Below are 20,367 nucleotides of genomic sequence, written 5' to 3'. Positions count from 1 at the left end.
TACACAGTCTACCAGTAATTTGAGGCTTAGGGTTAATTATAAATACACAGTCTACCAGTAATTTGAGGCTAAGGGTTAATTACAAATACACAGTCTACCAGTAATTTGAGGCTAAGGGTTAAATACAAAGACACAGTCTACCAGTAATTGGAGTTTAAATACAGAGTAAAAGTAATTGAAATGCTCATCCATTTGTGAAGAACTGTTAAAAGATATAACAAAAGATTTTTGTAATGGAATAATATTTTATTGTGAACATATCTGATTAATACATGGAAATATTTAAAATACATGTTCATACAAAGGATGATATATTCATCGTCAGATACCCACGGCCGAACCATTAACATTTATCATTTTATTATTGAATGCATGTTATGTGACATGTTTATCAATCGTGGGTATCCGACGATGGATATATTAGAATGAAATAAAGATTTTGATGGAGAAAATTGGGATTAAAATGATTATTAAGAATTAATTTAGCATAAGATATTAACAAACATTTGTAATGGTAAATTTTGAACTTTAAGCGGCCTTTAGCTTTTATTTTCTGTAGGGAAAAAAATTCTATGTTGTTTCTTGCAAAGTATGTCAGTAATTTTATCTATTAAAGGGATACTCAGGCAAATAAATAGCAGAAATATTAAAATAATCTTATGTACTCAAATCACGCTAAAATGCCATTGTTAAAAATCCCAGCATGAATTTCTGAAATAAATTCTATATATTTTCATTTTTGGGTTTGAAGCGTAATTATATTTATATTTGATTATTGTTTGCATATTTTATAATCTGCAAATTTCATTTTTCACCTCAATTATTTTAATTTGTCAATTATATGAAACTGTTTATCTAAAAATAACATATTCAACCTTTAGAAAAGCTGAAGGCTGCTTTAATATATCTTTAAGAAAATGAAGATAAATGTCATGTGTTACAAGCTTAACGCAACAGAGAAGATAATGCAGCAACAAATTTTACAATTTTTAATTAAAGAAAAACAGTAATTTACAATAATACAAAAAGAATGAAAGTAAAGTTTATCTCACAATTATCCAAGATTCAAATTTAACAAATGTCCTTAAGTTTAACTCACAGTTCGAAATTCAATTGTCTACAACTCAAATTTAATCAATGTCCAATGTCCATAGCAGAATATCAGAATATGTCCAAATTACTTCCCACACGGAATTACAGAATCCAAACATATATATTACTATGTAAGCAGTACAATAGCACACAATCAGTATATCAACATCACACAATATCACAAATTAGCACACACACCTCGAAGTTCAAACATTCATAATATATATACTATCATTGAACAATCTAGAATACTAAACTACATAGAGAATGAATATTCCAGAATGAACATGAAAAGAACTTTCTTGAAAGAAGATGAATAAACATGAAAAATTATATAAACATCAAATAAACAAAATTATTAAAAGATGACAGTGGCATGAGTAGTTATCGAACCCACGACATCGGGATTACCTGCGCTCTACGTACTGAGCCATTCAGGAAATAGATACTCAAGACATTTAAAATAAAGCCTATATACATAACACATGAGTGCTGATAAAAAAAATAAAAGAAAAATAAGAAAACAAATTTTATTTTCAAATGATTTAGAAATGATTGTGTTTGTAAATATTGGTTGATTAAAATGTGTTTTAAAGACATCCCACTAGTTTAAAAATCCCCCCCTATCTTGTAATGTTTGGTGAAGAATAATCCCCCATGAAATTCAAAGTCATTAAGTTTACTCGACTGAACAACTTTGTAGAAGACTATCATTTAAGTAAAGATCTTTATGACTCTGAAGCTAGAAGAGTTCAATGAGAGTACCAGTCATTGTCCGGAATTGATAACTAGAAGAACCTTTAATAAGACCTTCACTTTGACATTAACTTTGACATAGTATCACTTCCTCGTTTGTTGCCAGTTGTGCCAAAATTGATAGCGAGCCACTGTCATGATCGGTAGTATTGCCCATTCTTTCAGTATTGTCATTGTAAGTTTGTTATTTATTTAATGAATAGACGTATCATGTTTTAGTTGACACCAGGATCTGTCGTTATTCTAGAGTCCGTAAATGATGCCGTTAATCAGGCAGCTGTAAAGTACAAAATGAGTCATGAAATATTACAAACAATCTGTATAGAACTGTTAGTGATTCAGTAAAGAAAGAAGATAAAACTAAACGCTACAATCAATAACAACTGCACGCAACATAGCCAATGATTAATTCATTTGAATATGACAAATACTAAGTGTGTTCACATACATGTATATTCATATTAATAATTAGGTTGCCTTCTTAATACATGGAAATGTGTAAATGCTTTTCTGATGTTCAAACATTTGCATTATCTACATGATACTGCTTAGCAATCAATTCTGATTATGACTAGCAGGCTGGATTTCTTAATGTTACACATTAAACAATTAAATACTTAAGCATCAGATTCCCTACTGTTTTTTTTTACTAATTATTGATTACATACATTCAAAATTGATCAAAATAACAAACACATGCTTGCCTTTTCACAAATGTAGTGCCAGGCTTCTGAGCAATCCCTGTCTTTCCAATCTCCTGTGCTATATAGCTCCACACAATCCTCATTACCTAACGTGTCATTTGGCTCTGTGGGCGCCCATTTCGTGTACACACCAGACGCCGTATTTCCACTTGATACCCAGACAAAGTCTCCTTCAGTTTTGATATCATTCAATCCAATCCAAACTGTAAAAAATAAGTTTAAGGCATTTTATTTGATCGGTAATTCAATATATTTATCCAACTATAATATTTTAGACGCTTATACTAAAGTGATTTTCACTTAACATTCATTCATTTATCAGTTAACTCAGCTCTACCTTTTACGTCAAAGATTATGCTGTTTTTGTGTGCCTTCTCTTTAGGGGGGCGGGGGCATTTAGATTTGTCTGTCCGTCCATTCTCATTTTGTGTCGCACACAGCACAAAATGTATTTGAGTCATGAAACTTTACAGGAATGTTGATCAGCATGTGTAGTTTGCACCTTTGGTTTGGCTTGTGGATTTATCCAGTATTTGTAGAGTAATTGCCCATGACTTAATAAAACATTTTAGCTTTCAATTTGTGGCACATGTAGCCCAAAAATATTTGACCTAGAGTCATAAGATTGACAAAACAGTGGAGTGTTGGGGCACCTGCTATGTCCTATGGACAACTTTCTAGCTTAAATTGATAATTCTGTGAGTATTGCAAGATTTGATATAGCAATATTGCAATATAAAAATTAATTTCACTAAATTGTTTATAATATTGCAGATAAAGTAAAACATACCAACACATTGATAATATGTATCGTATCTTTCAGCCTGAATCTCAGGATATCATTCTTAAAAAGAGGGGGACCTGTACTCTGGTTGGTAACGAGGCTTGTCGTTACTTCTTTTCTGTAAGTTTCGTATTAATTCACAACTTCACACATAATGGCGAAATGACTTCATCATAAGAATGCGCTTTTAATTTATAAAATGCACCGAAAAGAGATTTATTGGAGCTGATGTTATTTATCTGGCACATCCCAACAAAGATGCCAGATGTCCAGCATGTGTAAGAATAATGAGAAAAAGGAGAAAAACTTATTTTCTCAACCATTTGACTTCGTTAGTATTGAGGCTTAAAATGAAACCTTTAACATTCTCTTGTTCTATGTGTTAATATTTCTGACCTCTTACAGAAATATTACATACCACGTTCTTTCTTAAAATGCTGGCACAACTACATCTAAACCTTACAGGAATGATAATTTACAGGAATGAAAAGTTCATTGTACCAAGTCCAGTTGTACATTGTAATCATCAACATTTTCAGTTCAATCATGTTTGTCAAAATGATGGCCACTATTTAGCTCACCTGTCACAAAGTGACAAATCGCTAAAATTTCGCCCGGCATCCGTCCATCCGTCATCCTTACTTTTAATTTAAACAACATTTCCTCAAAAACCACAAAGCACATTTCATCTAAACTTCACAGCAATGCTCCTTTCGTAGTCACCTTTGAAAATTGTTCAAAGAATTTTAATTCCATGCAGAACTCTGTTTGCAATGGCAACAATAACAAAAAACTTGAAAAATCTTCTTTTAAAAACTCCAAAGAGCTAGAGCTTTGATATTTGGCATGAAACATGTGCAAGTGAGTGTCGACCAAGTTTGTTCAAATAAAGGTCCTAGGGTCAAAATTGGCCCCATCCCATGCAGAGGCTCAAAAAAATTTCTATAGACCTTTTTACGACGCGGTCCGTTGCTAAAATCGATCGGAATTAGAATTTTCTCACGCATGAGCAATCTGCGTAGGGCAAAAAATGCTTTGCCCTAAATAGAAATATAGTAGAAGTTCATGGACAATTCCGAGTTAGTTCAAGGTAAACGGTAGAAAATTATATAAAATAGCTTTTTAACAAATATAGAAAAGATGATTTTATAGCTTTGTGGCGAAGAATGCCATAAAAAGGCATGGAAAAGATACTTGTTTAAGAATTTAGGATCACGGACCTGACACTGAGATCCTTTTTTTTTTAAAGAAGATGTGGAAATATATCTATTAGCAAATGAAAAGTCAACTTATTTGCTGTTGAAATAGTTCATTTAAAAACAAAAGAAATTATATAACATGAAATCGAGATTAATTATCATTCAGAAAGAATATCATAACGGGTGATAATGCATTTTTAGTGTTCAATATACCTGATTATAGCCTTTATTTGATTTGCCTGTGATGCAAACAGAAAAATTTTAGTCACATAAATAGATTTTAAATATTTAAAATTTTTTTTCAAAATCTTGACAAGTTAAGATGGGTTGTTTGGAAAAGATATAACACACATTTTATTCGCTTTTTCGTAATTATTTTTAATAATGCACGTCACACAATTTTGCACTTCTCAAAATCCATAAAAAATTATTATTATTATTTAAAAGTTACATAAATTACCATTTTAATAAGCGTAACTGATTAACTATATCATTATATTTAAACGTTCCGGTTGAATGAACAAACGTTCGCATGCCAATCTGTTTGACACTTGCCGCCTGACCAATCCAGTTAGTCAAATGAAGTGTACAATACAAATTGTGTAATATTATGTAATACAGGGGTAATAAAAATTTATCGTTAACATCCTGCTGTTTCAATTTAAATTACTGATGGAAAAGTCTTCTAATGGTACCTTAAACAAAGACAACAACAACATGTGTGCGCCCGTTTTGACCATTGAATTATTACTCCCGCACATTTTCGTAGATCTGTTAAAAAAAAAATCACGTTTTCAGTACTTACCGCCTTAAGTCGTCCCAAAATTTATAATATTTTTTGGGTGACATAACATGAAATCGCATCTATTAAAGCCTTAAAGTATGATAAACTGTAGACATCGTTATTGCTTTTTGCCCTACGCAGAATGCGCATGCGCGAAATGCAACATTCGTTGCTATGGAAAATCGTACTGTAAAAAGGTCTATAATTATGTATGTAATAAAAATTGGAAAAAAAATCATCTCTTAAAAAACAGCTAGAGCTAAGATATTCAGCATGAATCATCTTCTAGTGAGTGTCTACCAAGTTTGTTCAAATAAAAGCCCTGGGGTCAAAACTTTCCCCGCTGCAAGGGGGTCATAGGTTTTCCTGATATGTATATTAAACTGAAAAAAAAATCATCTCTTAGATGAACCAAAAGAGCTAGAGCTTTGATATTTGGCATGAATCATCTTCTAGTGGGTGTCTACAAAGTTTGTTCAAATAAAAGCCCTTGACCCAAAATTGGTCAGCCCTGGGGTCATTGAGTTTCCTTGTGGGGTCAAAATTTATTTAATATTCTTATGTTCATGGAGAGTTTTTATATTAAGGTGAGCGATTTCAGGGCCATCATGGCCCTCTTGTTTTAGTTTTATCTAGGCTACTTTTCTTATTACTACTTCATTGTAACACAATTTGAGTCAAACTCTACAGGATTGATAAAAACCTTAAGGCCTTGAGCATTATTGATTGGTTTTACAGTTGAATGATTTTTGGCTGAGTTATGGCCCTTGAATAAAAAAGCTCTTTGGGCTCGACTATTCGATAAGAATAAGTAGAGCTATTGTAGTCACCCGAGCGTCGGCGTTGGTGTCCGCGTCGGCGTAACCACTTATGTTAAAGTTTTTGTAATAGTTCAAATATTTTCAAAGTCCATTGACATATGGCTTTGAAACTTGGCACACTTGTTCACCATCATGACCCCAACCTGTAGACAGGAGGAGGTAACTGTATCAAGCATTTTGACAGAATTATGCCCCTTTTTCGACTTAGAATTTACGTTAAAGTTTTTGAAAGTTTTTGTAATACCTCAAATATTTTCAAAGTCCACTGACATATGGCTTTGAAACTTTGCACACTTGTTCACCATCATTACCCCAACCTGTAAACAGGAGGAGGTAACTGTATCAAGCATTTTGACAGAATTATGCCCCTTTTTCAACTTAGAATTTACGTTAAAGTTTTTGTAATAGTTCAAATATTTTCAAAGTCCATTGACATATGGCTTTGAAACTTTGCACACTTGTTCACCATCATTACCCCAACCTGTAAACAACAGGAGGAGGTAATTGTATCAAGCATTTTTTTTTACTATCAAGCACTAAGAATAGTCGAGCGTTGCTGTCCTACCGACAGCTCTTGTTTAGCCTGTTAATGATTTGTGTGTCTCCTGCTGCGCAGTAGCTACAACATACTACACAACAGTTGCGATATATTGGAAACAAACAGGTTAATCATCCATCAATACAACTGCTAAATGCTTAATTGGCTATCATCAGGCGACACATGTGATCAGTGATTGCTCTTTATGGCTCAAGCAATTGTCATGTTAAACAACAAGACACATTGTTATCATTACATCTGCTTCCACCGCTTAGAATTGACTTTGTGAAGTTGTTCTCTTCCTCACTTGTGATCTCTACCAGGTGTCCCCCCAAAGCGATACAGTCTTCCTGTAAAACATATCAATAAACACCAGAGCATATTTGAAGTTAGTGACTAGTAATAACACGATGAAGTCATATAATTCTATTGTCTGTGAAAATCATGAAAAATTCTACCATGCCGGCATTATAATAGTAGTTTATAACACTGCAGGCGCATGTCTAAGTCTTTCAGGAAGATATATTTTGAAACCAAGTCTTGAAGAAATTGCAATCAAATCAAAATAAAAAAATACTTAGATATTATATTGTACACCACATTCAGACGGCTATATTCAGGTATTTACTGAGAAATAGAAAAGTCTTAAATCTGATGTAAAACTTACTTCAGCTTTAAGCCATTCAAGAGCTTTTGTGCTTCTGAAATAGCAGCTTCCTTGGAATAAGTACCAATTGGCTGGGCAATTTTCTAGTAGGAAAAGAAACACATGATAATTAGCTTTTGAAGAGCGAAGGGCCATTTAATCAAAATTTTTGTCCAAATCTGAAACTTACACCAAAGCAAGCATATAGTCTCTCCTTTACAAAAATCCAAATCTTACAAAATTTTGCTTTCACAACGTTTCAGAATTCAAGATGGCGTCTAATATGGCCGCTGATTTTATGCAAAACAGATATATATATCCAATTATAGTAAATTTTACAGAAAATATTATGCTGTTTTCGATTAAAAGGTGTACAAACATTTCAAAAATAATAATGTTATAATGAGATAACCAAGGAATATATAGCTTTTCAGGTTTCTTACCTAAAATTTTCAAAATATCAAAGAAAAATGCCCTTTTTGCCCATTTTTCTAAAACAGTTATCTAAAATAACAAAAATATTCCAAGTAGCTACTAACATTCTAATATTGATTTGTTTTTCATAAATACTATGAGTGTTTTAAGTTGCTATAAAAAAATGGAAGCAATCGCCTAATTTGTAAGTTTTTATTCTTGGTTGAAGAGGGTGGGGTAATTTCACCCAAAATCAGAAAGAAAAATATTCGCTGAACTATGTTTATTGTATTTCTCTGCTATTGTATTTTACTTTATATGTGATTTTATGTAATTTTTCTCTATTTTCATGTATTTTTATTGTTTTCAAGTATTTTTCTTTATTTCATAAGGTATAAATTCATGCGTTAAATTTGAAAACTTTAAAATTACAGAAATTACAGAAATAGTAAAATATACTCATTATTTAAAATTTTCCTTTAGCTGACATTTTTAAAAGAAATAAATTAGTTCATAATTTACAGAAAATGTAGATGATAAACCTGTTTATTAAATATTTAGGTATATTTTATTGCGTAATTTTGGACTTAACTTAACATTTCCTGATTCGCTCTTATGCTACACGCCAATAATTTAGCATGATTGTTTGTGTTTCAAAGTGTCAATCTAAATTATTGCAAGTTTTGCACTATGTATAAATTTCGTACATGGTTATTAAAATAATAAAGTCACAGCAATAACACGTATAATATCATTTTTTATTTTTCCAACGTTTCGGCAAATGTATGCCTTTTTCAAGGTAAATAAATAATAATAATATCAACGGACATGACGTCGTAATTTTACAATTAACGTCACGCCCACTTTAGCGGAAAAACGAACAAATACGAACAATTCCAATTCATGATAAAAGAGATAAGTGCACCAAACAAAGCATCAAAATATAAAAACGACACAATAGATATCGGATTAATAAATACGAATATTTCCTATAGGGTTTAATTATAAAAAATGATAATAGGAAAAAAAGGAATATCTATGTGGCGTAATTCTAGCATTTGTAGCGTGGATTGATATTTTATGAATTATTTAATTGAGTATAACAACTTTGTGTTCATTCCTTCTGGAAAATGAGTTTTTAGCTTATGAATCCAAAATGTTTCTTTGCACAAACGATCTAAAGTATTGTAAACAACATCTATGGGCATAAATGAAAAGTCGGTAAAATTATGATCGTCCTTATTAAAATGATTTGCAACATTAGTGGAGAATGCAGGATCTACAAAATTGCATATATCAAATTTATGGCTATTCATTCGTTTAGACACAGGTTGTTTGGTTTGACCAACATACTGCATGCTACATTTTTTACATGTTATCAAATATATACAATTCTTGGTTTGACAGTTAGTATGTTGACGTAAGTCAAATATCTCTCCTGTATTTGAACTGTAAAATGACGTACCACTATTAATACGAACACAATGAGAACAGCGTTTTCTACAACAACCTCCAGAATGTGATGTAAAGTCACTGTCAGTATCAAATCTAGATCTAACTAAAAAGTCTTGTAAGTTTCTTGGACGTTTATAGGCAATTATGGGTGTGTAGTTATTGTGAATATTTTTAACACCTTCGTTTTTTGACAGATTTAGTAGGTCCCAATATTTATGAATAGTATTTCCAATATTAGGTAAGGACGGATTATATGTCACAATAAATGGAAGAACGTTTTTCTTTTCTTTATCTTGTGGCCGTAAGGCATCCTCTTGTGACATCTGTGACACGTGAAGAAACGCTGAATCTATAACCGTCTCAGGGAAATTTCTACTTATGAAGAATTCTCGTAGTTTGCTCAGTGAAGTAGAGAACACGTCGTCGTCGGATATAATTCTCCTGTAACGCTTAGCCTGACTGTGGGGTATTCCGTCTTTACACCGTTTTGGATGACAGGATGTATAATCAAGATATTGGTGGTTGTTAGTTTCCTTTACATAAACATTAGTTTGAAGTTCGTACGATTTTCCTTTTGATACTTGAACATCAAGAAACGAAACAGATTGTTGAGATATGGTGTGGGTGAATTTAATGCTTGGGTGAACATTGTTGATTTTGTCAATAAATGTGTTAAGTTCTTCAAGAGAATGATCCCAAAGCATAAAAATATCGTCTAGAAAACGAAGCCACAATGACGGTTTAAGCTGACTATCTTTCAAAAACTCCTCTTCGAATTTCCCCATAAAAAGTGCTGCGTACGCGGGGGCGACTGGGCTTCCCATAGCGGTACCCATTTTCTGAAGAAAATAGTCATCCCCGAACTTGAAGTAGTTATTTTCAAGAATAAGTTTCAAAAGTTTAACAATTTCATCTGACGAAAGTCTGCTGTTATTATTTCCTTGTCTTAAATAATACAAACACGCATCAGTTCCATCCGTATGTGGTATATTAGTATAAAGTGAAGAGACATCTAGTGTTACCAAATATGTGTTTTTGCTTTGTAGTTTAATATTACGTAATTTGTTGATGAAATCTGTGGTGTCTTTTACATATGATGGCAATCTAAGCATATGTGGTTTAAGTATAAAGTCGAGATACTTTGAAATATTTTCTGTCGGTGAGTTACATCCTGACACAATAGGTCTACCCGGATACTTTAATGGCAGTGTGAAGTCTGGAGATTTGTGTGTTTTAGGTAAGATATAAAAACACGGTGTACGTATGTTCGTTGGAAATACATCAAATTCATCTGAAATACAGTCGTTTGTTTCTTTAATCTTATCAATGCATTCCGATATGTTACATTTAATAATTTCTGTAGGATCTTCCGTACATTTTTCATAGTAGCTGTTGTTTTCGAGTTGACGTAAAACTTCCCGTCGGTAATCGTCAGTATTCATAATAACGATAGTGTTCGATTTGTCCGCTTTCTTTATAATTATACTTTTATCTTGTGACAGTTTACGTAGCGACTCCATTTCAGACTTGGTTATATTACTATAACGTTTGTGTTTATTAATGATACTGGATTGCAATATTTCTTCCGTAATAGCATTAATGTAAAAGTCCAAGTAAACATCTCTTCCAGCGGTGGGGGTGAATGACGATTCTTTTTTATTGAAAAATGGGTGTTTTTTTTGGGTTTTTTTTGTACATGGTTATTATAATTTAAGTAAAACATAATTTCTTCAAGTTAGTGGTGAATGAAATATTTCAAATTGGCTTGAATGGCATTTGTTGTTTTTGATTTTACATTAGCATTTTAGCTTTCTACTTAAATTTTTATTTTATATATTGAAGTTACAGCATGATTCTAAAAACCCACTGAAGGCTTAAGTTTTGACTATAAGAACTTTATTTAAAACTTATCTAACAACTTGTATTACCTGTCTCACAATTATAAGTTCCTACATATCCGTTGACACACGTGCACGTATAAGAGTCAACGCCGTCTGTACATGTTGCCCCGTTCTGACATGGATCAGGAGTGCACTCGTCAATATCTGTTTAATATAACTCATAGATAAGTTTATATTTTGCAAAAAAAAAGAAAAAAAAGTTTTCAAACAAACATTAGAAGTGGGGTAAACATTGTTTAATTTTTCCTGACCACCCTTTGTTTACAGTTCTACAATTGTCATTGAACCACCAAGTGGTTAGTATGACTCCCCGTCATATAGATGAAGATAACACTTAGATAATACTTAAACACACATACAATACTAATTAAACATAATTGATACATTTAGACACTTTTGATAGCAAAAAGACATTTGTCAACAATCTATGGAAAGAACTTTGTCAATGGAAACACTGACAAATGCCGATGAAGCTGTGCCTAGCAAAGGAACCATTACCTTTGATTTACAATTAAGCATGGTACTATAACAAGAATGTTACACGTGTGAAGAAAGAAACTTAAACAAGCACTTCTAATATTTTCACTATGCCCAAATATTTAAAAAGAAACACCCATGAATGTATTTTAAAAATCCATACAAGGATCCTAATTGTTGTGGCTGGACACGAGCAGCAATATGCATTGTTATATAGAATCAAGGAAAATATCCCCTGAACATGGCTTTAAAGAAAAACAGAAAAAAAAACGGTTTCAAGAATAATTCCGTCACAATCAGCAAGCATAGTTGTGCACCTGGGGTTTTGCTTGTGGATTTATTCTTTTTTATTATGAGTTATTGCCCTTGACTTAGTAAATATTGCAATTCTCAACTTGTGTCGTATGTAGCTCTTGACCTAGAGTCATACAACTTTACAGGAATGTTTATCAGCATGTGTAGTTGTGCACCTGGGTATTTCCATGTGGATATGTTTAGTATTTTTAGAGTTATTGTCCTTGACTTAGTTAAAATTTACAATTTTTAACTCGTGTGTCGCACATATGTCAAAACGTATTTGACCTAGAGTCATGAAACCTTACAGGAATGTTGCTCAGCATGTGTAATTGTGCACCTGGGGTTTTGCTTGAAGATTTTTGCCCTTGATTTAGTGAAAATTTGCAAATTTCAATTTGTGTTATGTGAAGCTCACAAAAGTATTTAACCTTAACGAGAAGCAATATGCATTGTTATGAAGAAAAATTTCATAATCTAATTGTGACCCTGACCTTTGACCAACAAGCCTTGCTGTTGCACACTGATGCAAAATTAGGGTTCATACAGTCTTAAAAAGTGCTTAAATTTGAGTCCATTTCTAAAAAAAGTGCTTAAAAGTCCTTGAATTTGATTACTTTCTTGAAACGTGCTTACAAAGTGCTTCAATTTGCTGAAAATGTGCTTAAAAATGTTTGAATCACAGAATGACATAGTTTCGATAAAAATCAACGGTTAACAAAATAAAAAGAATGATCCAGTTTAGTATCGAAATCAGTGAAATGTTTACTCAAGGTAACAGTAAGTGGACAAATTGCAGTTGTTTTGAACTTATCTTTATTTGATGTGCCCTTTGTTGTTCTTCTATAAATTCCATATAATTGTGGTCAGAAAATGTGTATTCAACAAAAAATGGTGAATAAAGTATCCATCTTAGGTTAAAGATTGTGTCAGTTTATGTGCAACAAATGTGCTTGAAAAAAAGGAAACATGCTTAAATGGTGGTTAAAAAGTCCTTAAATTTTGCCATTGGATGTCTGTACGAATTAACCCTGTATATATTTACAATATAGACATAGAATCAAGGAAATTATCCCAAAATCAAACACACATCATTTATCAACCACTTATACAAAATATTTTTTCACCTATACGTCTTTTATACGAAACAATACTAGACACCTGGGGAGCCCAAACTCTATAAACAACTTATGATCAAACAAAACAATAAAGTCACCACAAAATGGAGAACACAAAAATGAATATTTTTTACAACTCTATACAGTATAAACCACAAACATTCAACCAACAATATTAACTTCACAAAATCTAATCAGCATCAGAAAAGCAAACTAAAGCACCCAATATTTACAGATATCGTCATAAACAAGGCATCAACTAATATAACAAACTCACTCCAAACATTCAACCAATTGTAACCAAGTATTTATTACCAAACAAATATAACTCAACAACCAAAACAATTAATTACAACCAATACACCCTGATCAATTAAGATTACCACAGTAACATTCAACCAACTTCAACAAATCAACAAAACTCCCTTCAAAACAACAAATTCTCTTCTCAACAAAAAATAAATAAACGCTAGACATTATCTTAGTGTCTCTCCTAAACTTATGTAAAACTCGCATATTTTTTGTTCTAACAATTTGACATTTACATGTAAACCAAGTTTAATATACGCACAGCAACATGTTTATAAATAAAACTGCACATTGAAATATGATACACTTCAGTGTACCGCTGTTGAGAAAATTAACTCGTAAAGATATATCTACAGTAAAACTGTACAATTATTCTGACACCGTCACAAAGAGCAAGCATGCGGACCCCCACTTCAATATTAAAGGGAGACACAGGCAAAATTTTCATTTCTTAGTTTTGGATTTTTCATTCATTATTCTGTAAATGCCGCCAAAATGAATACATTAGACAGTCAAAAGAAGAAAACTTTTCTCCAGATAAAGAATAAAATGGTGGTTTCCTAACTTGACCCGCGTGGGTCAGGTTAGAGCACTGGGATTTCACAAAAGTTGTCACGGTGAAGTCTGGAAACGTTAAAGAACATATCAAATGAATGACAGACTTGTTTCAATCCTACAATATCCACAATATCTGTTATTGTAACTCTAAGGGTTTATTCAATTGACATGACTTGTTTTAAAACTATTGGGTGATTTTATTGGCATCTAAATTTTGTTCAATAAAATAAATATATTTATGCTTCAAACCCAAAATATGTAGAATTTAAACAGAAATACATGCTTGAACTTTAAGAAATGTCATTTTAGCGTGATTTGAGTACATAAGATCATTTTGATAGTTTTGTCACTATTTTGCCTGAATATCCCTTTAAGGTGTATTTAAGGAATAATATTAAAAACAAGGAACCAACCAATGAATATCCCCTTTGAATATGAGCATGGATTGTTCATATAATAATTTGTTAAGCACAATCATGACAATAAGATATAATTTGTCTGTAAGCACAAAGAAACAATTGGAAGAATGTATAATAGATGAACTTGATTGATTATGAAAATAGGAGTAATTCTTTCAGACAATAATAAAATATTATATTATACAGGGGCGTAACTAGGCGTACTCCTGTATGCCCGTGCGTACAAATCAATCCTGTATTCCGAAAAATAACATGCGCTAAAAGATCTAAAAAAGTGATAAAAACAGAGGGGGTAGAGTGGTCTGGGCAACATATATTCATATAGGCCTACTAATTTTTCTATCATTATATAAAACAAAATTCATAACATATCCAGTATTAATTAATATCTTTTAAAATGATCTATATAGCGATATCTTGGCCAAGATAATGCCCGAGCGTTGGCGGCATATGTTTATTTGGCTAGCAGGTCGCCCGCAGTAATTTTTCCAAAACCCTTAACCCTTTATGTTGGCCCTTTTGTGTCCTCTTTTGGTTTTGGTTGGGTGTCTTCTGGGTACTCTGTTTGTGTGGCTGGATTGTGAAGGGGGCTGCGTTAACGTTCTGCCAACATCGCCTTGTATGTTTGTTTTTTTTTCAACTTGTAACAAACTGGTGTAATTTCTCAAAGTTGCAAGACATGCAAAGTTCTCATGGCATATTAATCAATTGATTGCTGTAGAGAATTACTTAATCGTGCCGAAAAGGCAGAATAAGATAAAGAGTGTAAAATTCCATCTCAATTGTATGCATTTATTTTAAAGGTTCTTGTATAAGTTGGTAAGATAATTATTCTTTGTGGTCAGTTAAACATTGCTATGAGTCATCAATCAAGTTCCATGTGCAGTTATATCACTATTAAAGTCACATATCTACTAAAGAATTTACTTTATCACAAAATATCTTAAATGAATTCTTTAATGTATTCACATGAGTTTTATAGTTAACTCCACATAGTCTACATGTATGTTATACGCAACGAATTTTGATTAATTTAGTGACATTTTTTAAAGGAGATTTTAAAATATCTTTGCATGTACTTTTTGATATATAAGCGGCGATGTCTATACGCCATATAAGAGCTACATGCATATTATACGGTTAACGCACGTTTTCCCATGTTATAACGTCTGCAGATTCCCGAGTAACGGTGGTTGGTGCCCGAGCCTGGTAGTAGTATTTGGATAAATACTGTCCAAGCACAAGGATTAAATGCATGTGTTTTGTATTAAATAAACATCATGAATCTGTTTTAATATTTTATGTTATAATAGCGTCAACATACGTTTATTTCGTGTCATAAAGTATTCAGAATAAACCCATGTTTGTGTTAGCTGTGGCGTATGTGCTGGGCTAACGTAAAGTCCAGCGGCCCCGGCTTTACTGAAGGAAGCAAGGCTCTGTACCCAAACGTGAGGCATTGTTTGACCCTTTTAGTGGTCATGTCAGTTCTCGGAAACAACTGAACTTAAACGTCAGAAGTACGTACTATAGACACTGAGCGTATGTCTTGTCTAGGTCTCATAAATGTTTAAAAAGGGCGAGTAGACAACTTTGCATACCAACAAAACAGACGTCTAGTGTTTGTTTTTGTTTGGTTTTTTTTTTCAGTTTAAAATTTATTGAATACACGAGATTTGTTGCTATAACATCAGTTTGAAGGTTGAAAAATAAAAAATTTGTGCTGCAAAAATATCAATTATAAATATAAGAAAAGTTTTAAGGTATAAATACGTACTTGTTCATTTTACATATTTGAAAATTAATAAAAAGAGTTTGAAATCATCACCAATATGTTGTCAATATAGCCTCTAGATAGTCACGAAATACCAGGATATCGCTTCTTCTTTCAAAAATTTTCTCGGGGGAGCATGCCCCCGAACCCCCCTAGTTAAGCTGTACATTTCAAAATAGCTCAGTTACGCCCCTGTTATAAACCGTGATAATTTAATAAGAGTAGTAGTCGGTGGTAATCTGGTCACAGAACAAGAATATCTTTGAACCAGACGATCAGGATTATATTGCTAAGTAATTAAACATTTGACCAGTTTAACAAAAAAAAAAGTCTGAAATAAGAGTTAGTTACCAATTTCACAATGAACCCCTGTATATCCAATGACACAGTCACATTGTGTATGTGTTTACTCTGCCAATACAGGTTGCTCTATTGTGACATGGGTTCTGGCTACAGGAATCTATATCTTTACATATGGAAAAAAAGGGAAGAAAAATGCTTCATTTTGAACAATCAAAGCTAAACAATTAAAGTGTATTAATTAAAAATAATAACCAGCCTAGATGGGCAGGATCGATAAGGTGAAACGAGCGGGCATTGGTTCCAGGAACGAATTCGAGAGTGTTATAATTTTAAAGCATATAGCTTCCAACAAAATAAAAACTAAAACCAATTAGTATAAACCAATGAGGTAAAAATATTAAATATATTAGGTTATTATCGATATATATATATGTTTACCTATTTCACATAAAGTTCCGTTGTATCCAGCTACACATAAACATGTGTAAGAAGTAACTCCATCAACACACGTTGCCCCGTTCTGACATTGGTTTGGACTGCAATCGTCTATATCTATGAATATACAAAAGTTATCTCCATAGAAACGTCTAAAGGAAACCAAAAACATGTGGAATCTGGTACTTGATTTTCTTGGAATTAGGAAGAACTATAGCATGATTAAACAAATCCGAAGAAACAAATTTAATATACGAGTACTGAAATGGAAAAGAATAAAGGCCACTCTTTCAATCGCCAATAATGTTTTGGCTTTGTCCATCCATCCGTCTGTCCGAATTTTGTTTTCTTGCTAGTTTTCTGCAACTATTGGCTGGAATTCAACAAAACTTTGTGGGAACCATCAATATTAAGATGAGATGTGCATATCGTCGTCTTGTTCCGGACAGACCCTTAAACTTAGAGTTATGGCCTTTGATTAGTAGTATGCAGTATACATATAGAGCAATAATCGTTTCCTCGCTACTTCCCTGCAACTACTGACTGGAATTCAAAAAAACTTTATGGGAACTATCAATACCAAGAGGAGATGCGCACATCATTGCCTCCTGTTCTGGTCAGTCCCTTCATTACAGAGTTATGGCACTTGATAAGTTATGTAGTATGCATATCAAAAATTAATTGTTTTCGTGTTATTTCTCTGCAACTAATACTGGCTTGAATTCAACAAAACTGTATGAGAACCATCAATACCAAGAGGAGATGCATTCCAGTCAGGCTCTTTAACTTAAAGTAATGGCCCTTGATTTGTTATGCAGTATGCATATAGAGCAATAATTGTATCTGCGCCATTTCTCTGCAAAGTTTGGCTGGAATTCAACTAAACTTTATGAGGACAATCAATACTAAGAGGAGATGCGCATATTGTCACCTTGTTTTGTTCATACCCTTCAAGACAGAGTTATGGCCCTTGATTAGTTATGCAGTATTCATGTATATCATTAATCATTTCTGTGCTATTTCTCAGCAACTTTAAGTGACTGGAATTCCATGAAACTTGATGGGAACCATCAATACCAAGAGGAGATGCGCAAATGGTTGCCTAGCTAACTGTTCTGGCCAGACCTTTCAAGACAAATGTTATGGCTTTTGATTAGTTGTGTAGTATGTATGTAAATCAATAATCGATTTCGCACTATTTCTCTGCAGCTTCTGGCTGAAATTCAACAAAACTTTATGGGAACCATCAATACTAAGAGGAGATTTGCATATCATTGCCTTTTTCTGGTCAGACCCTTCAACACAGAGTAATGGCCCTTAATTAGTTATGCAGTAATGCATATAGAGCAATAATCATTTGCAAGTTCTGGCTGGAATTCAATGAAACTTTATGGGAACCATCAATACCAAGGGGAGATACACATCATTGTCTTGTTCCGGTCTGACCCTTTAAGACAGAGTTATGGCCCTTGATTATTTGAGTAGTATATAATAGACCAATATTGCTATTTCTTTTCAACTGCTGGATTAATTTCAACAATACTTTATGGGAACCATACATATGATAAGTAAATTTGCATGCCATGATAAATGTATGTAAATAAAGCCTCCAGTTGTTGTGTTAGTTATAACCAGTCCTCGGTGTGGGATATAAATTCAACGATTTTGCTTGTTACAGTGTCTCGTTTGAACATCCATCTGTCTTCCGTAATACTTTTGTGTCCCCTTTATAACTTTTAAACCACTAAAAACATTTTGAAATAACTTGGAACAAGTGTTAAAAAGTCTGCATTTCATGTCCGCTACATTAAACTTTTAACCGCTGAACATTTTTTGAAATTCACTTGGAACAAGTAATCACTATTATGAGACGATGTGTAGAGTTTAAATATTGGGTTGCTACGCAAAAAGTCGAGGTCAGTTTTTAAGGTCAAGTTTTCAAAGGGTACATTTCATGTCCACTGAATAACTGATATTGTACAATAATACCTAGTTTGCTGTCCCCCTGCTGAAGATAATTAGTATAATAAATCAATAGAAGTGTTAAAACAGTTCATTATTATTAATACTGAACATTTTAAAAGAAGCTTCTTTGAGGTCCAAAACCTTAAAGACATAAAATTTTAAAATCTTACATAAATCAACAGGGGAATCTAAAATGGAAATATAATTATGAAGAAATATACTCAGAAATAAACAGAAAATTGATTTTAAGAGCTATTTAAGCCTAATTTGAGTTTTAATTTTCATTTTTAAGTCATTTTGCGCTTAATAAAAATGATAACTATGGAAAAAGTTAGTGAGAAAATGTTCTGAAATTTTGTACATAGTATTGGTATAGACCTACATCAAATGGTATAAATAAATATCTTGAAGAAAAAGTTCTGACCCCTCCATGTTAAAAAATACCCCAGTGCCGAGTCCCCTTTAAGCACTGTGGACCATCTTAGAATAAATGTTTTAATACAATACCTTTGATCATTTCTATATCTTTAGATATTGCCGCTATTTCTAAAGATTTATTGTTGACATCTTGTCTTAGTTCTTCAAGTTCTGTTTCTTGTTTTCTGTTTTCTTCGTTGATGAGTTTTATTTCTAAAGATTTATTATTGATCTCTTCCTTGAGAACTGCTATCTGTTCATCATGCTGGATTTTAAAGTTGTTAAATTCTGTTCGAAGTTGTAGCAGACGTACCATTAACGCATTCAGATCATTTACTCCACAATTATCATTGTTGGCAAGATACACATTCAAGTTACCAATGATAACGAGTATAAAGAGAAGAAATTTCATTTTTCAATTAAATTTAAAATTACGATGTCTGCTTAACACTAGAAGAATAAGGTCCGATTATAACTTTTTATTACGGAGTTTAAATTTGTCCCTGTTTACCAAACACTCTGAAATTTTTAACTAAAAATAGATATAATTAATGTGTTCATTGGTACAGTTAATCTTATCTCTACACTCTATATACCATACAAACTCTAAAGCAAGCCCATATCATACTTTATAAAATTATATCAGAAGATAATACATGTTTTGCTGTTCTTTTCTCGTAACCACCTTATATTAGATAGAAAGAAAAAGAAAATAATTTTATGTAAGAAAGTTATACAGCTAGCTAGCTGTAGGAAAATTTGGCAGTTCAGTTAATGTCTGCCTATCTGTGACTAAAATAATGACTGGATGGGGGTTTGAAAGAAAAGGTCGGATAAAGGTATGATTAGTCTCCGTCCGTCCGCTTGTCCGTCTGCTCTCACTGTACAGTACTAATGTGGCTAGAGGGACAATAGGTAACTGATCTTTCTCTTTGATGTCATTCATTCAATAATACTTTTATGCGACTATTTTCTATTGTATGGTTAAAAAGAACAATAGAGAGAACAATAGAGTCGCCACAATTAATTTATTACTGTCTTGTTAGAACGGCCGTGCTTCCATCCTATATATTTTCTGGAGCATATCTCAAAAGTATTTGAGGTATTAACTTGAAACTTAAAAGGTGGATAGATTATATTGAGGAGGAGTGCAGTGCACAAGAATGATAACTCTACCCTGTATAATTTTTGAGTTATTGCCCTT

The 20,367-nt window shown here is 32.7% G+C and overlaps 1 protein-coding gene across 3 annotated transcripts; it reads right to left on the bottom strand.

Annotated features, from left to right (window-relative positions):
- Nucleotides 1-237: 237 nt before the first annotated feature.
- On the bottom strand, nt 238-19,741 carry LOC132724886 (neurocan core protein-like). 3 transcript variants are annotated; one of them, XM_060709865.1, is made up of 7 exons: nt 19,254-19,727; nt 16,785-16,898; nt 11,122-11,238; nt 7,346-7,428; nt 6,935-7,028; nt 2,543-2,755; nt 238-2,125 (listed from the first exon to the last, which is right to left on the bottom strand). In XM_060709865.1, exons 1-7 carry the CDS (start codon nt 19,573-19,575, stop codon nt 2,118-2,120), a joined length of 951 nt encoding a protein of 316 aa, XP_060565848.1. In that variant the 5' UTR covers nt 19,576-19,727; the 3' UTR covers nt 238-2,117. The 3 variants fall into 3 exon arrangements, with proteins under 3 accessions (XP_060565848.1, XP_060565849.1, XP_060565850.1); XM_060709866.1 differs by having other exon boundaries at nt 2,553-2,755; nt 19,254-19,726; XM_060709867.1 differs by lacking the exon at nt 16,785-16,898 and having other exon boundaries at nt 19,254-19,741.
- Between the last annotated feature and the right edge of the window lie 626 nt (nt 19,742-20,367).

The sequence above is a fragment of the Ruditapes philippinarum genome, unplaced genomic scaffold, assembly GCF_026571515.1.
Source record: "Ruditapes philippinarum isolate M1 unplaced genomic scaffold, ASM2657151v2 ctg713_1_1_1_1, whole genome shotgun sequence".
NCBI lineage: Eukaryota > Metazoa > Mollusca > Bivalvia > Venerida > Veneridae > Ruditapes > Ruditapes philippinarum.
Note: the sequence above shows the minus strand (reverse complement) of the source record. Positions and strands in the feature narration are given on the sequence as shown.